The sequence below is a fragment of the Phasianus colchicus genome, chromosome 7 (assembly GCF_987193195.1).
Source record: "Phasianus colchicus chromosome 7, bPhaCol1.hap1.1, whole genome shotgun sequence".
Classification (NCBI taxonomy): domain Eukaryota; kingdom Metazoa; phylum Chordata; class Aves; order Galliformes; family Phasianidae; genus Phasianus; species Phasianus colchicus.
The window spans coordinates 20431887-20446646 of NC_143442.1; the positions used below are offsets into that span (position 1 = coordinate 20431887).

Sequence of the window (14760 nt, forward strand, 5' to 3'; positions counted from 1 at the left end):
CGGGGCGCCGCTCCGCTCCGCTCCTCCCCTCCCCGCCGCCAGCATGGCCGCCCGCCCGCCGCCCCGCTCCTGCGACACCTTCGTGGCGCTGCCGCCCGCCGCCGCCGGGGGCCGGGTGGTGTTCGGGAAGAACTCGGACCGGCCGTCGGACGAGGTGCAGGAGGTGCTGTACGTCCCGGCCGCCTCGCACCCGGCCGGCGCCCGGCTGGAGGTGAGCCGCGGCGGGGGCCGCCCGGACGGGGCGCCCTCGTGGAAGCGGCCCCGGGAGATCGTCCTTTGGAGCGGCCCGGCTGCCCGAGCGGGGCTCCGCGCGGCGAGTCGGGAGGACGCGGGGCGGGGTGGGAGGGGATGCCCGCGGGAGCGGCGGCGTTAAAGGCGACGTCTTTGCCGCGGCTCGTTGCAGTGCACCTACGTCTCGGTCGAGCAAGCGGAGCGAACCTACGCCGTGGTCCTGAGCCGCCCGTCATGGCTGTGGGGCGCAGAGATGGGCGCCAACGAGCACGGGGTGTGCATCGGGAACGAGGCCGTGTGGGGCCGCGAGGAGGTGTGCGGTGCCGAGGCGCTCCTGGGCATGGATCTCGTAAGGTCTGCACACGCTGCTTTGGTAAATGGGACTGGATTCAGAACTGAATTTGAGTTACATGGGTAAATAAGTGCCTTCGCATGCAGGAAACACGTCTGTCTCTTCTGCTGTTCTCACCGTGGTTAAAAATAAGCATTTACTGGCACAGCAGTTAGCTCGTTCCTCTCTGCCAGGAGCTGGGGACGGGAGAGGTATCACACACCGAAATAAAGTCTGACAAGGAAGTTATCAAGCATTTTTGTTCTCTGCAAAACCGATCTGAAATAAGACTCGTAACAGGAGCACAGGACCCAGCGCAGGGGCCTTTCCTAAGATCTGGTCTCACTTGCTATTTCCCCCATCTCACACATACCTAGCCACACATCTCCATGTAAATAATGGCAACTACTGGTGCATTCCAGTTCAATCTGAATACTCATGCTGAATAGTTACGTTCGAGCTTGTAATTCCAAAGATAACATCTTCCTTCTGTTTTAGGCTTGGACTTGAGAGAGCGGACACAGCCGAAAAGGCTCTTAATGTCATAGTTGATTTGCTAGAAAAATACGGCCAGGGAGGAAACTGCATGGAGAGCCACATGGCCTTTACGTACCATAACAGCTTTCTGATAGCTGACAGAAAGGAAGCATGGGTGCTGGAGACATCAGGAAAACACTGGGCAGCAGAAAAAGTAGAAGGTATGGATGATGCTCTCTTTAAGTATTTTGAATGTGGTGACAAGTGGCAATTTTCTAGTTTTCATTTACCACTTCATGAAGGCATGAAACTAGCCTCAGGACATGGATGGGAGTTGCATCTTAGGGTAGCAGGTTCTCAGAGGGCCTTTTCAGAGTCAGAGATGACCACTTCTGCACTTGGAGAACAGAGGATGGCAAGCAGGCCAGGATGAGAACAGCAGCAGTACGTACAGTCTTAGGGATGGTAGTAATCAATTCAGTTTGGTAACCGGTCGGTGCTGACAGGGTCATTGTGCCCTGAGGTGTCGAGCTATGTCTTTTGAGGTCTGAGAATGTGAGGATGGGAACAGTCAGGACAGAGCTTGAAATATGACGGTAGCAATGGAATTAAATGTAAACAGTGGGACAGGAAAAAGGTTCACTGTATTCAAATGATTCTTTCTTCACCTTACAAACAGGAGGTGTGCGGAATATTTCCAACCAGCTCTCTATCACAACCAAGATTGACAGAGAACATCCAGAGATGAAGGAATATGCCAAAAGCAAGGGCTGGTGGGATGGGGAAAAGGAATTTGATTTTGCTGCCACATATTCTTACGTAAATACCGCTAGAATGACTACATCCAGAAGCCGCTATTGTGAAGGCTACAAACTTCTGAACAAACATAAAGGTATCATTTTTTGTATTTTTTAAGACTGTCTGGTGAGCTACATTAATTTAAATCATAAATGAGTAAACCTCTGATGTGGGTAATCTTTCATATGATTTGATGAACCAGAACTTCTTAGGAACATGTATTTCCTAAAGAAGAAACACTGAACTTTGGAGACTTTTGTCCATTTTTGCCAATTTGGTGATGAGGGGAAAAAAAATTAAATCAAGCATCCAATATCAAACACCCAGCTACAGTAGCGACACTGAGACCACACTGCTAAAAAAAAGTCTGTAAGACCTCGCTCTGAATCATCCTGTATGCTGTATATCACTACTGTACCTGTAACTAAAAAAGCAGAGGCTAACACAGACTCCCAAGGATTGGCAGCCATAAAGAATCCCATGAACATCTTTAATCTAACACCATTCACCTGCACAGTGTTCACATACATAATCTTGTGTTTATTTTTGAGATTGTTTTTTAAATCTTTGCAGTTTCACTGTAACTGCTACTCTAACCTTATGCAGCCTAATGAAACACTGAGAGCAGAATAAAAGAATTTTCTGTACTCTAAGCAGGTGCTCCTAATCATGAACTTATTTATTTTCAGACCTCTCTAGAGAGAGAAGCTATTACTTCAAACTGCATCCACCTGGCAGCTTTTTGATACATCTGCCTTCACTTGCTCATTTGAAGTAATTAATTTGAACTCCAGTAACCCTGCACCCCAGCATTTTTCACTTATTTGGCTGAGCTCCATCAGACCAAGTTCAGCAGTTAGTTCATGCATCAGAATAATTACTTTTTGCTTTCCTGCTATAGTGATCCTGTAAATCCTGCATTCATTTTGGGAATTGCAGGTTCTGAATACTGAAAGCATTTTCATAATACCTGTATTTACCTGTATGATAACAATGCTGGGATTCTATCAGTGTTTTCATTCTAAATCCCCATTTTCAGGCATTACCTGAGCCATTTTAACAATCACACTAGGTGTTCAGGTTATCAGCCTCACATGGTTTCAGTTCTGTTTAGATTTATTTTAAATAGGTGTCCTAACTAGAAGCTATTTGGTTTAAAGCAGCAGTGAAATCACTGGTTTCTTAATCCATCCTGCCCAGCTTTTTCCCTCCATGGCATTACATCTTTTTTTTCCCCATGCTTCCTACCACATGAAGACCATTTTTAGATAAATGTTATTCACATTTCAAATAATAAGGAATGTATTTTAGGAATATAAAGTAATTTAAAAAAAAAAAAAAGTCTAGTGGAAAATAGGCAACACCTTTTCTGCTTGACAGGTTGCCAGCTTGCAGCTCACAAAACAACTGCTGCTTAATTTCATTGATTTGTCCAACTTGCTGATTTTTATTCTCCAACTTGCCCAGGCAACTGTGAGAATACTAACAAGAGATTATTTTCCCGTAGGCCTGGCTACAGACAATTTGTACTGCATTTTTGTTGTTTTTTTTTTTAAGGCACATCTGACTTAGCAATAGCGTATTTTTAAGAGCAAACAGCAAGACAGTTTAAAAACTACATCTTTATGTAGCTAGAATTTCACTGAGGCAACCACAAAGAGACTAAATGTAGATGGTCCTTCCCACCAGAAAAAACATAATGAATTAACTAGTCTTATTCTGTTCTAAATGTATGCTCAACTGGAACAACAAATTTGAAAGAAGTATTGCAAGTGCTGCCTGTTGGAATATTGGATTGCCAGGGCTACCATTCTGTTGATTCTGTGTATAAAATAAGTTACTGAATTTCATCATTCTGATTGTCAACTTGAAGCTTTTGTGCTTTGGAAGGTCAGATGCTAGCACACACACACACAAAAGTCTTAAGGCTTCATTTCAAAGGCATACAAAATCCATGCACAGTTACTTTTTACATTTCAAAGCAGCCTAGGGGCATTACCTGTGTACAGATCACAACGACCAATATGACTGTTTGTCTTCTCAACTCCAGCACAATAATTAGAAAGTTCAGCCTCTAATCCAAGCTGCTGATTTTCACCTGAAAAATTACTGTTACTGTCATGTAGATGACCATTTGCAAGCCATATGTACCACATCTTTCTAGGAAGCATCACCCACCCTCTTTTCCTCCCTCCCTTCTCCTTTTTGAAGTCATAACTGTTATAGCTCGTTATCACCTACTCTTAGAAATAAATACCTGGGGGAAAACAGCGATATTTTGAAGTATTACATATTAAAGTATGATTTGGCTTTTTTTTTTTTTTTTTTTTTTTTTTTTCCAATACAGAAAAAGTAAGGTTGGCATAGCCCACTAAAGGTAAAAGCAGCCAGTTGCAGAAAATGTACCAACCGGCAGTATAAATAGCACTGTGTGTAAATGATTGTTTTGTATGTGAAACAGGCGCTATCACTTCTGAAACAATGATGGAAATTCTTCGCGACAAAGAGAGTGGCATTAATATGGAAGGTGGTTTTATGACAACTGGAAGCATGGTGTCTGTGTTGCCTCAGGATCCTAATCTGCCATGCATTCACTTCTTTACGGGAACTCCAGACCCTGCAAGGTGATGCAGCAGCAAGTCATGATGATAAAAAGCTGTAAATACTAAAATGAAAAGCCTATCAGTTTGTCTAACTATAGTCCTTTTTGTTTTGTTTTCCAAAGAACCCACAATCAAATAGCAGGGGGAATGTAATGCTTGTTATGTACATTAATACCCTCTACCAACTTAATGAAACGTGCTACTATCACACTGACTTAAAAACACTTAAAAAATTTGGAGAATTTTTAATTTTTTAAACTTCTTCCTTGAGAGAAGGAAGTAGAAGTATGGGGAAAAAACAGCAATCTACTGACTACTTTTTAACTCAGCTATATCAGTAAAGATCTATGTTCTATTTTCTCTTCCTAGGTCTGTGTTCAAGCCTTTCATTTTTGTGCCTGGTATTACTGAGTTATTAAAAACTAGCTCCCCTACATTTGGTCCTGATGATCCAGTCAAGAAGCAGCCACGTTTTCAGAGTAAGCCAGATCGAAGACACGAGCTCTATAAAAAACATGAAAGTGCTGCTGTAGTTATGGAAACTATGAAGGTATGTTGATTAAATTAGATTCCAGTCCAAGCAGGTGGTTTATATAAGCACCTTGCTCACGTTTTGTTAATGTGATATCATTAAATGCCCTTAGATGAATGGGGAAGAATATGGTAGTGCTCCAGAAGCCAGTCATCTTAGAAACATATGCCTGCCAGATTTCAACACTAAGAACTGAAACTAGCTGTACCCCTATGCGTAGCTCCAGAGAAGTATCTATGCTGCTTATCTTGCAAAGAAAGAGCTATACATGTGCCTGCACTAGTCAGACAACAGGGAAGCGGTTGAGCAACTGCAGGCAAATGTACAGCTCCTGATACAAGTACTTAAAACTCTTCAGGGCTCTGGCCTCTACCAGCAAGGAGATCATGTCTTTTACCATTGCTTGGTATGGACAGACTTTCTTATGCATGTCACGTCAAACAACCTTACGAACAGAACCTCAGTTTGAATAGTCCAACTTCTGTTTCTATTTTTTCCTCGTATTCTCCTGCTTCTTCTCTCTCCTGCTCTTTTGACCACAAAATTAACATCTCACTGACAATGATGGCAACACTGTTACTAGTACATCTTCTCGGGATACTGGCAGTGCCAAGTTGTACCAAATACTAAAACCAGATACATTGTAGCAGCATGTTTACAACACATAAATTGTAGGTAGCTCTGGACTCAACAGTTACATGGATCCTAATTTTGCTGATCTAAATGGCAGCAGCATGGACGTAGCAAGCACTACAGAAGTATCTGAAATACACAGAAGATATTCTGAAGCAGCCAAAATAACATAGCTTTAAGTAGTATATATTGAGGAATTTCCCTGGACATCAGGAAAGAAAACAAGATCAGAGAGATAGTTGGGCACAGAGGTAAAACAGGAAGGCAGGTACTTCTAACAACAGCGTCTCTCCTGTTTACACAGTTAACATGATCTAAAAAATGGACATAAGCCCACTGAAGTCTTGCTGGCTTAAATTCCTAGAGCAGCTCCCCTCCCAGGCACATTAGTCAAAGAATATGAGGGAAGTGGAGAGAGTTCTAGGTATTAGGGAAGATCTAAGAAAATTTGCAATAGTGCTAACTTCTATCAACAATTATAGGGTTAAATAAGGACAGCACAACAGCGTTTTGTGGGGGAGAACACTACATGTTTTGAATAGCTTCCAGTGAAACACAGACATTTCTTTTTGCAGGGCAAAGGTAAAGAAATGCTGGAAGAGATACAGACGCTGGAGAAAAGAAAGATGAGTGAAATGGAATCAATCCTGCAAAATGGATGTCCTGACGTAAACCAACTGGTTAACCTTTTTTCACAGTGTGTAGATGAAGAACTCAAAATATATGGTTAAAGTTACTGTTTGAATGGATTGCTTTTATATTTACCTCTTCTAATGGAGTGGCTCTATAGATTACCTCCTATTTTCAATATGCCAGTTATTTCATACAGACAGTTTTAAAGATGCAGATTTCTATTCAGGCCAAACAGCTTTTGGTTGTAGGAAGCAAGGCAGAAAAGCCTCTCTAGAGCTAGGCAGTACCTTCATAAGTGGCAAAAACCTGTCAAAAGGGACTGATATGCCAACCAACAGATGCAATTAGAATTCAGTAGCTTGACTAAGTTGCAGAACAACCCCATGTTACACATGTGTAACTTTTATAGTCAAATTAATAATTGCAGCAGAATTTCTCCTTGCCTGAATTTACATGGCCAGGCTGGAAGACTTGCTAGAATGTAGAAAGTATTGCTTTCACTGAATAAAAAGGAAAGTGGTATGCAGGTTAAGAAAGATTGATGTTCAGCTCTTCAATAAATACTGTCTAAGGTGTATTTCATATATTCTACTCCTTTAACATCAGATGAGGCTAAGAACTTTAACTATACTGAATCCAAATCATAACTTGTATCATGATTTGTTGTGAAATCTGATTACTTGAAATTCAACAAACCAAGCATCTTGCAAGTTACCACACAATTTTCACTTCCCTATTTTTCCCACCAATACCAAAAATAATTTATTTACATACAAAATAATTATTTTAAATTAATTCTGTAATACATTTTATAACGTTGTTATAAACGTTGCTTCCTTTTAAAAAAACTGTATTGTAACCTTTTTGTTTGCTTGTTTTAAATGAAGCAACTGGAAATGAATAAGTCAGGGTACATAAGTATATACATATACTCAGTGGAGCACTTAAAAGGACTTTTCAAGTTTTTTCATTTTATTTTAACCATACCTTGTTACGCTAAAATTGCTAGACTAAGAAGTTGATTTAATGAAGCTTTTCCTGCTAAAAGCAGTGGTCAAGCTGTGACACTACTTTTATTAACCATAGCAAGGGATAAAGAGAGCAAAAAAAAAGAAGGAAGGTTCTGACTTTGCTATGTGATCAAGCAGAATAAAAATTACAAGCGGAAGGAAAAAAATTTCAGTGCTTTTGCGGACCTTCAGAAGAGAATGTGTAAAATGAAATGGAGCTTTGAAATTACAGTGATAGTAGGTGACAAGATGCAGTATCCCCACAGACCACAGAAAGACCATTCCTTTGATGAATGCTTTATATTTCTCAGTTTCTGGAGTCATCTCAGATGTAAGAAAACTGCACAAAGTTTTGATATTTTGCAAGCCATTCTATATTCCCAGGGGAAGAAACAATCTAGGCAGATATAAGAAATACATATAAAATGAGATTTGTAATATGCTGCCAAACAAATAAGATGAAGAAAACTTGATCAAATTTGTCCTTTTTGATTTATGTGGTGGTAGCATATTCAGATCCACACCAACAATTGAATGGGTCAGCAACAGTTCTTCAACTAACTATATAGATCATGTATATATAGATCATATATTGACTGAGTGGCAGTAGCAAGACTGTTTAAGAAAGTAAGCTTGAGTCAACTGTGAACCTTTTGTGCATGTCTTATCACCATTTCTTAAAAATTCAATAGTAGAGCGTATGTTTGTGAACTAGATGGTATATTTAATAAATATATGCTGTATTTACCTGTTTTCCTCATGAATGTCTGTATCTGACAATTAATTTGCATCAGTGTCCTATTTGGGATCATCAGTTTTTCCACACTAGTTCCATAACAACTTCAAAGAAGCAATAAATGCCAGGTAAAACTTGCAGGAAACCAAGGTAAGAGTCAAGTTTACAAGCAGCATAGCAAAATTAGATGCACAATTTTATGCTACACTGCAAGTACAGTAAAGTTACAAGTAATGAAAATAAAGAAGGTGGTTGCACCAGGCCTTTAAGCAAACTTCTTGGCCACTTAATCTCAGGACAACAATTAACCAGGTTGTCAGGTTAAACACACGTTGGTCAGACTGTAATATATGCAGATATAGGCTAGCTGTTCTTCTAGTTTCTAGGTTGTCTTTCAGTTATTTGTCTACAGTATACACAGTAAAAACAATATGATGTGTTCAGATGTATCCAGTCGTGGCCAACAGAGTAGGAGATATTTTGGTACCTTTCTTCCTGGGATTTTATCTTCCCAGTACACGTGGTACAAAACACAAGATGAGAGCAGAAGGAATAAATAGCACTACCCCCTCATAACTATACTTAAAAGAAGTATATATACATCAGAATGTCCTCTAGAGGGCAATCTTTGCATCTACTTCACCTAGAAATGTCTTAGAGATTTTTTTTCAAATCTAGAACTTAATTAAGGATCATTATTTAAAAACTAATAATTTAAAAAATAAATACAGCTTCCAAGTTAACTGATATCTATCCTAAGCTAATCAACCTTCAAAACAAAAGAACTCATTGCATCACTGACCAAGTCTTAAAAGCAAAGCTATTTACAAAAACACACATCGGCAGATAAACAACTGCTCTACATTAAACTACCAACTACTTTAAAGCCTGCTGGTGCTCCCATGTGGAATCAAATATTTGTCAGCTATAAGAGTTAAATAACTTCCTAATGTTACTCTAAACCTGTTCTTTGCTTTCAAAAGTCTCCAATGATTTAGAAATATATTAGCATGTTCCATATTCGTTGTACAGTTTCTTTTGTTAATTATCATAGACTTTCATCAGACTAGCTACATCACAAGTCACAGTGTTGTAACAGTTCATGTAACCATAGCTTTTGTTGGTTGCTATCAAAAGATGTCCTCTTTCATTAGATTTTTAAAAGCAAACATCTCTAAGCAAGCATTTTGAGCAATTTCTTATTTAAAACAGATGTGCTGTTTTCAAACCTAGGAGGTATTAGAGCCATTATTAGGAGGCCAAGGCAAGGACATCATGATGAAAATGAGAGAGCTGAATGCAAGAATGATGACTAAACTTAGGACCATCAAACTGAGCTTAGTTAAGCTCGAATGTTTGAAGGATTTTCTGAAATAAAAAGTATTTGCTAAGGAGATTATTTCAAAACATTCCTGCAGATCTGAATTAGCTCCTTGCTGGCATCAGGAGCAGGCATGCAATTAGAAGAAAACTGGTGGACGTCCATTAACAACCACTCTGCATACTCCACATAGCAAATCTGAAATCCAGAAACCACTTTAACAAATCCCTCAGAAGATGCACTTCTCGTACAGCTCACATGCACACGTAACCCCCGCAAACCCTGCATCACACCATAGCCACAACTCTGAAATCAGTATCAGATTTATTAATAAGTTACAATATTTAGAAGCCAGACACATAGCTTCTGCTCTTTAGACATGTATATCTAGTCATTCCAAAATGTCTGATGTCTTCAGCAATTCTAATGGAAATAAAACTATTGGGTTTTTTTTGTGGCCACAGCCCAGTACAAGTATCAATTATCTTGTTGCTGGAAACATTAAAATATGTCAGTTTGTGTAGCACATGTATATAGTTATGTTTCAGAGTACACTGAAGATACGCAATAAGACTGAAATCTTTTGCAAAGTTATAGCTACCATAAAATGACTGTTTCCTGAACAATAGTTTATGCTGCTAAAATCATTTTCAGTTCTTAATACAAAGTTTACACATAAGTAGCTGTAATAAAATCTGTGTTTAAAAAATAAAATTAAATTAAAGGACGCTTTTTTAAAAAGTCATTTGCTTTACTATTCCAGATGTGCAAATACTTTTTTAGTATTTTTGTTCTTTTCCCTCATTATATAATATTTTTATAGACAAATAAATGCCATTCTTTCAGCATTAGAACTGCTTTTCCTAGCAGTGTAATGGCTATCAGATACTGCAGTTTGTCTTTAACCTCTTCAAAATACTCTAGAAGTTTCTGCTTTCAGTGCATGAGAATCTGAATGACACTGGATTAACCACTTAACATCACAGAGGGATACCTGAGGCCTATTTGAAAATTCAGTTACATGCTCAATAATAACATTCTAATATCTCCAGCTTTTGTAAACCTTAACCTGGATGCTCCATTAGTCTTGTTTATAGAATAGACTTAGAAGTCAATGCATGTTATTTAAAAGATCTCATGGCTTGATAAAATGTTGGGTCTTGACTTGCACAGGTGTCCTAGGATTCTACGCATTCTCTGTCTGAGGCTGGCACTTCTGAATTATAATGGAGGCTTACTCCAGAAAGTAAAAATCCACTCTTGACAGAGCCGTTACCACCACTAAAAGGTAAAACTTCAGAACCAGCTGTTTATGTAAGAATACATTATTGTTTCCTAATTTGAGGAGTGGGGATTATTTTTTGTATGTTTCTGCAGTATCTTTGTAGAAAACTATTTTTCATTCCAGTGGCACCAGTCTAGTACTAAAGTTGCTACTATAAGTGTATGTATACTATGTCAGTGACACATACTATTTTACTATTTGTTTTGCTGAAAATGGAAGAAATCCAGAGTACCTTGTTTTGATGTAGTTGCCTTCTGGTTTAGTGCTCACTGAGACTGGCTATCATTTGCTTCAGAATAGACAGAAGTAGAACCACATTTCTTAACTTTACACAAGAAGGTAACACGATTCTCCAGGAGCCCTGAGAAAGAAACACTTCCAGTTTCAGCAGCAAACCCAGAAGAGATGGTCACATTTACCCCTGCTTGCCTGCCCTCTGTCTACAAGCTCAGGTCACTGGCTCTCAGCTGTAGTTGCTCTCTTCTGAACAAAGCGGTAATATAAATATTCATCCCGAAATTCAAATTCATTTGTAATATGTTGGATGACACCTCCTTTCATCAGTCTGTCTCCATACATCACAGCTTCACCACGGTCAGAGGCGAGGCCAACTTGGATGAGCCAGTTCACCAGATCACAGCCAAAGAAGATGCCAGTGGAGGTCTTTGCACCACACCTGTATGTCAAAGGAATGATTCACCCACATGTTCTGTAAATCTGGTATCACCACTGTACGATGGGGAAAGGCAAGGAAAAATAGCAGGAAACAAGGAAAGACATCATGATAGTTAAGAACATGTTAGAGGAGAATTTGCAAGTTTTGCATATTAGGGACATGCCAGTGTTCACTACCTTTTCCTACAAACACTTCAATGAAAAGCAAAATTTACATACAAAGTTATTTTAGGCCTCTGTAAATAAATATCAACAAACAGAAGCAGCAGTTTTCCTACTAGCACACACAGCGCAAACCTATTTAGTGAATACTTACTTCCCATGTACTCATTAGCATGACCATTTCTGCAACAAAGTATGATTTGAGTGCAGCATGCCTGCAGCAGCAGGACCTCTGTCTGTGCTTCAATACCATTTTAAAATTTCTCTACAGCTTCAAGCAGAAAACAGCTGCTTATATATATATAAACAAAGACTGTTTATCTTGAATATCTGGTTAAAAATTTACTAAAGCAGGCAGTACTAAGAATAAATGAAAGAAGACAACTAATTTACTAACTTATTTAACAGATTTATGAAGTAATTCCACTAACATCTAGTCTTGTTGCAGTAAAATACCATTCTGAAATTTACCTGCAGCAATGAATGTTTCTGCTCATCTAAAATCTCCTCTATGGAACCTAAGCACGGGGTTTCTGAAGATGATTAACAATTGTGCTGGATAGCAAAAAATAAACTTCTATTTTTTTTTCCTTTTTTTTTTTTTTTTAATCTAAGTTAAAAGCAGCAGTAACATATAGCAAGTTACTATCATAGAGGAGAAAAAAAAAATCTAGCAAATAAAAATCCATGATCAGAAGGTCTCGGTTATAGGATGTTTAAATCAATGAGGATAGGATCAAGTTACATAAACATAAATGCTTCATTTTAATCCACAGGGAGGAAAAAAAAGGATGTGAAACTTGTTCTGCGCGAACATAATATGAAAACAATAAAGCAGTTAAAGTCAGATTTTGTTCTCAGATGATACATAATTAAAAAAAAAAACCATAACAAAACACTAAAACTAACCAAGCAGCCCAAAACTCAAGAAACCTCAATAGCAGCAGAAGTGCAGGAAACACAGAACTTTAAAACTTGTCTTATTTCAAAATAGTTTCCAATACTTCATTTCTGTATGGCAAGTCCTTGCCCTGCCATAGTTCATTTTTTTTCCTAAATTAATAAAGTTGTCTCTGCTTTTACTTCTTAGGGAACACAGCTGTCAAAGAAATAGTTCTGGAATATGGTTTCAGATTATCTGATTATTGAAAGAATCTCCCCCTGCAGAACTAGTCCTGCAAGAGAGCTTCCATGCCAAGAGAAGTAAAAATGTCCTGTTCAAACAACTTTTCATCTCTCTGCTATCATACATATATATATATCCTGCAATATATATATCATACTAGATATATAAATGCAGGCAAGTATCTTTTTCTTATTCCTGATGCTTCTGTCTGCATTTCTCTTCTCATGCACCTGAACACAACCGAATACATAACCTTTGATCATTATGATCTTTGATCATAATGTGGGTCTGCAAGCTTGGGCAATCTCACAATTTGGGGTTTAGGGTTCATGAGAGGAATCAGCAAAAGAAACTGTATGAACTCAAAAGGTGTAAAGTCCTAAGGATGTTCTACTCTCAGACAGCAAGTGGCTCTGTTGCAATAGTTTTGCCTCCTGCAATAGCTATTAGTAACATTTTCTATCATAAATACAAACACCTTATTAATTAGAAGACAAAAATGAAGCATCACACACGCTGTTACAGACATTGACACATACACTTCTTCAGAAAGCTTTTGTTTCTAAACTCCTGCTAATTGCAAGAACTGGGGACAGGACTTAATGAGGAGCTACAAAACCTTAAACTAGATTAGACAACATGATAATTTGTACCTCAGTGTTTCAGTCTTAGACAATAAATATTTTCTACATGTTACTGCAAAATTCTTAATCTTCACTTGAAGGTTTGAGTGAATAGGTCAGAACAGAAATCACCAACAGAATGACTGTACTGCATTTCTTTATTTCCAAAAGGTGAGCTATGAGCTTTGTTAACAGGTTAAATATGAAGGGGGAAAACCTTACCTTCTGCCTTTGACAATGCTTTTGACACAGTGATCTCTATGATAATGAACAAACTGTTGACAGGTCATCCTGATTTCCTCAGGTAGAGTGGGATCTGCATGCCCTTCTGCTTCTCTGCCTCCCCAGAGAAATTCAAGCCTGGGGTGGAGAGATGGGAACAACAATAAAAATTTAAATCAAACAAAGGCACTTTTAATGAAACTGGAAATAAGAATGGAACTCACAGGAATCTCATCACAGCTTTTTACTGTTTTTCTGCAAATGTTTTTAAATATAATCTTCCTATTATACTTGTACACCCTTTGAACATTGAGAAGTTTTACTTTGGGTTCAGGCTGAAGGAAGGACAGAGAGTAGCCAGCCCTAGGTGCTGGATTCACAATGCAGCCAGCTAGCTCTAATTTAAAGATGACTTTGTACAATTTACTTCTTCAAAGTAAGGTACCAATGAAAGTTTCCATCCACACAAAGAACTTGTATGAGCTAATTAATAGAGGACTTTAAAACAGTGCTGAAAGAATCAGGACCAGCACTCACAAATAAATTTTTTTCTTCAGCTAAAATTATTTCTGAAGATCCACTACTACACGTTTTACCATTGTTAGACTAGGATTTTGTCTATTGGGAGTTCCTGAGATTTTTGTCAGCATGAGTTTATTAGTGCAGCAGTAAAAACTCACATACAGTGAACTGCAATTAGCTCTCCATAACTGGGAGAGAAAAAGAAATTTTAAAAATAAAACTAATAGGGAATTTGAACGGTATGGCACAGAACACTCAAAACTCTTTTAACATCATTGTTGTTAATAATTAAACTTGTACACGTAAGTGTAAACATTCTACTTACCTTCGCTTGAATGGCAAAATGATTAAATGCTTATCTAAGCCAAAAATACCAAAGGAAATGAAGCCCTAAAGGAAAAAAAACACAGAGAAAATAGATTAAGCAAAAATTTTTGACTTCTGAAGAACAGAAATAAAGTGTTAACAACTAATTGTCAAAACACAAATTAAGAGTATCTCTCTTTCTTAGTCATGATTTGATATTCATTTTGTTTCTGCTTTTTCACTTAGTCCTTAAAAAGACATATTAATATATAACAGTCTGTCAAAGAAATTCTCAAAGAAGCAGTTCAGTAAGTAAGCTACCTGATGAACAAAATGTCAGTATCTCTACGTAGCCAGTTATTTCAATCTGTCTTTGTTAACATCAAGAAAAGAACTTACTACAATTACATGCTGTAATGTTCTCCTACTATTCTTCCATGCTGCTTTTGTATCCAAGCCAGATTATCATTACTTGATTCTGCACTGCATCTTAGAGGTGCACTTGTACACAGACCTGAGAAATACTCCCTCTGG

At 38.3% G+C, this 14760-nt stretch overlaps 2 protein-coding genes across 12 annotated transcripts in view; one reads left to right on the top strand and one right to left on the bottom strand.

The window, feature by feature from the left end:
* The first annotated feature begins 9 nt into the window (after positions 1-9).
* SCRN3 (secernin 3) lies at positions 10-8008 on the top strand. The gene is made up of 7 exons (XM_031599451.2): positions 10-211; positions 404-585; positions 1061-1260; positions 1719-1931; positions 4299-4461; positions 4810-4990; positions 6181-8008. The coding sequence occupies exons 1-7, from the start codon at positions 44-46 to the stop codon at positions 6334-6336; spliced, it is 1263 nt and encodes a 420-aa protein (XP_031455311.2). The 5' UTR covers positions 10-43; the 3' UTR covers positions 6337-8008.
* Positions 8009-9612: 1604 nt separating this feature from the next.
* The window catches only part of GPR155 (G protein-coupled receptor 155), a 35965-nt gene continuing 30817 nt past the window's right edge, over positions 9613-14760 (bottom strand). For 10 of the 11 annotated variants that reach the window (XM_090144052.1, XM_090144056.1, XM_090144055.1 and 7 more), the window contains 3 exons: positions 14246-14310; positions 13399-13536; positions 9613-11266 (listed from right to left, as the gene is read on the bottom strand). In XM_090144052.1, the coding sequence (XP_090000178.1) occupies positions 11044-11266; positions 13399-13536; positions 14246-14310 (426 nt within the window). In that variant the 3' untranslated portion in view covers positions 9613-11043. Of the gene's footprint in view, positions 11320-13398; positions 13537-14245; positions 14311-14760 lie in introns of all 11 variants that reach the window. The other variant, XM_090144057.1, reaches the window with a different exon arrangement.

Coding starts and splice junctions, on each gene's coding strand:
- SCRN3 (XM_031599451.2), top strand. CDS start 44: ATGGCCGCCCGCCCGCCGCCCCGCTCCTGCGACACCTTCGTGGCGCTG. Junction 212..403: donor CGGCCGGCGCCCGGCTGGAG/GTGAGCCGCGGC, acceptor GGCTCGTTGCAG/TGCACCTACGTCTCGGTCGA. Junction 4,462..4,809: donor GGAACTCCAGACCCTGCAAG/GTGATGCAGCAG, acceptor TTCTCTTCCTAG/GTCTGTGTTCAAGCCTTTCA.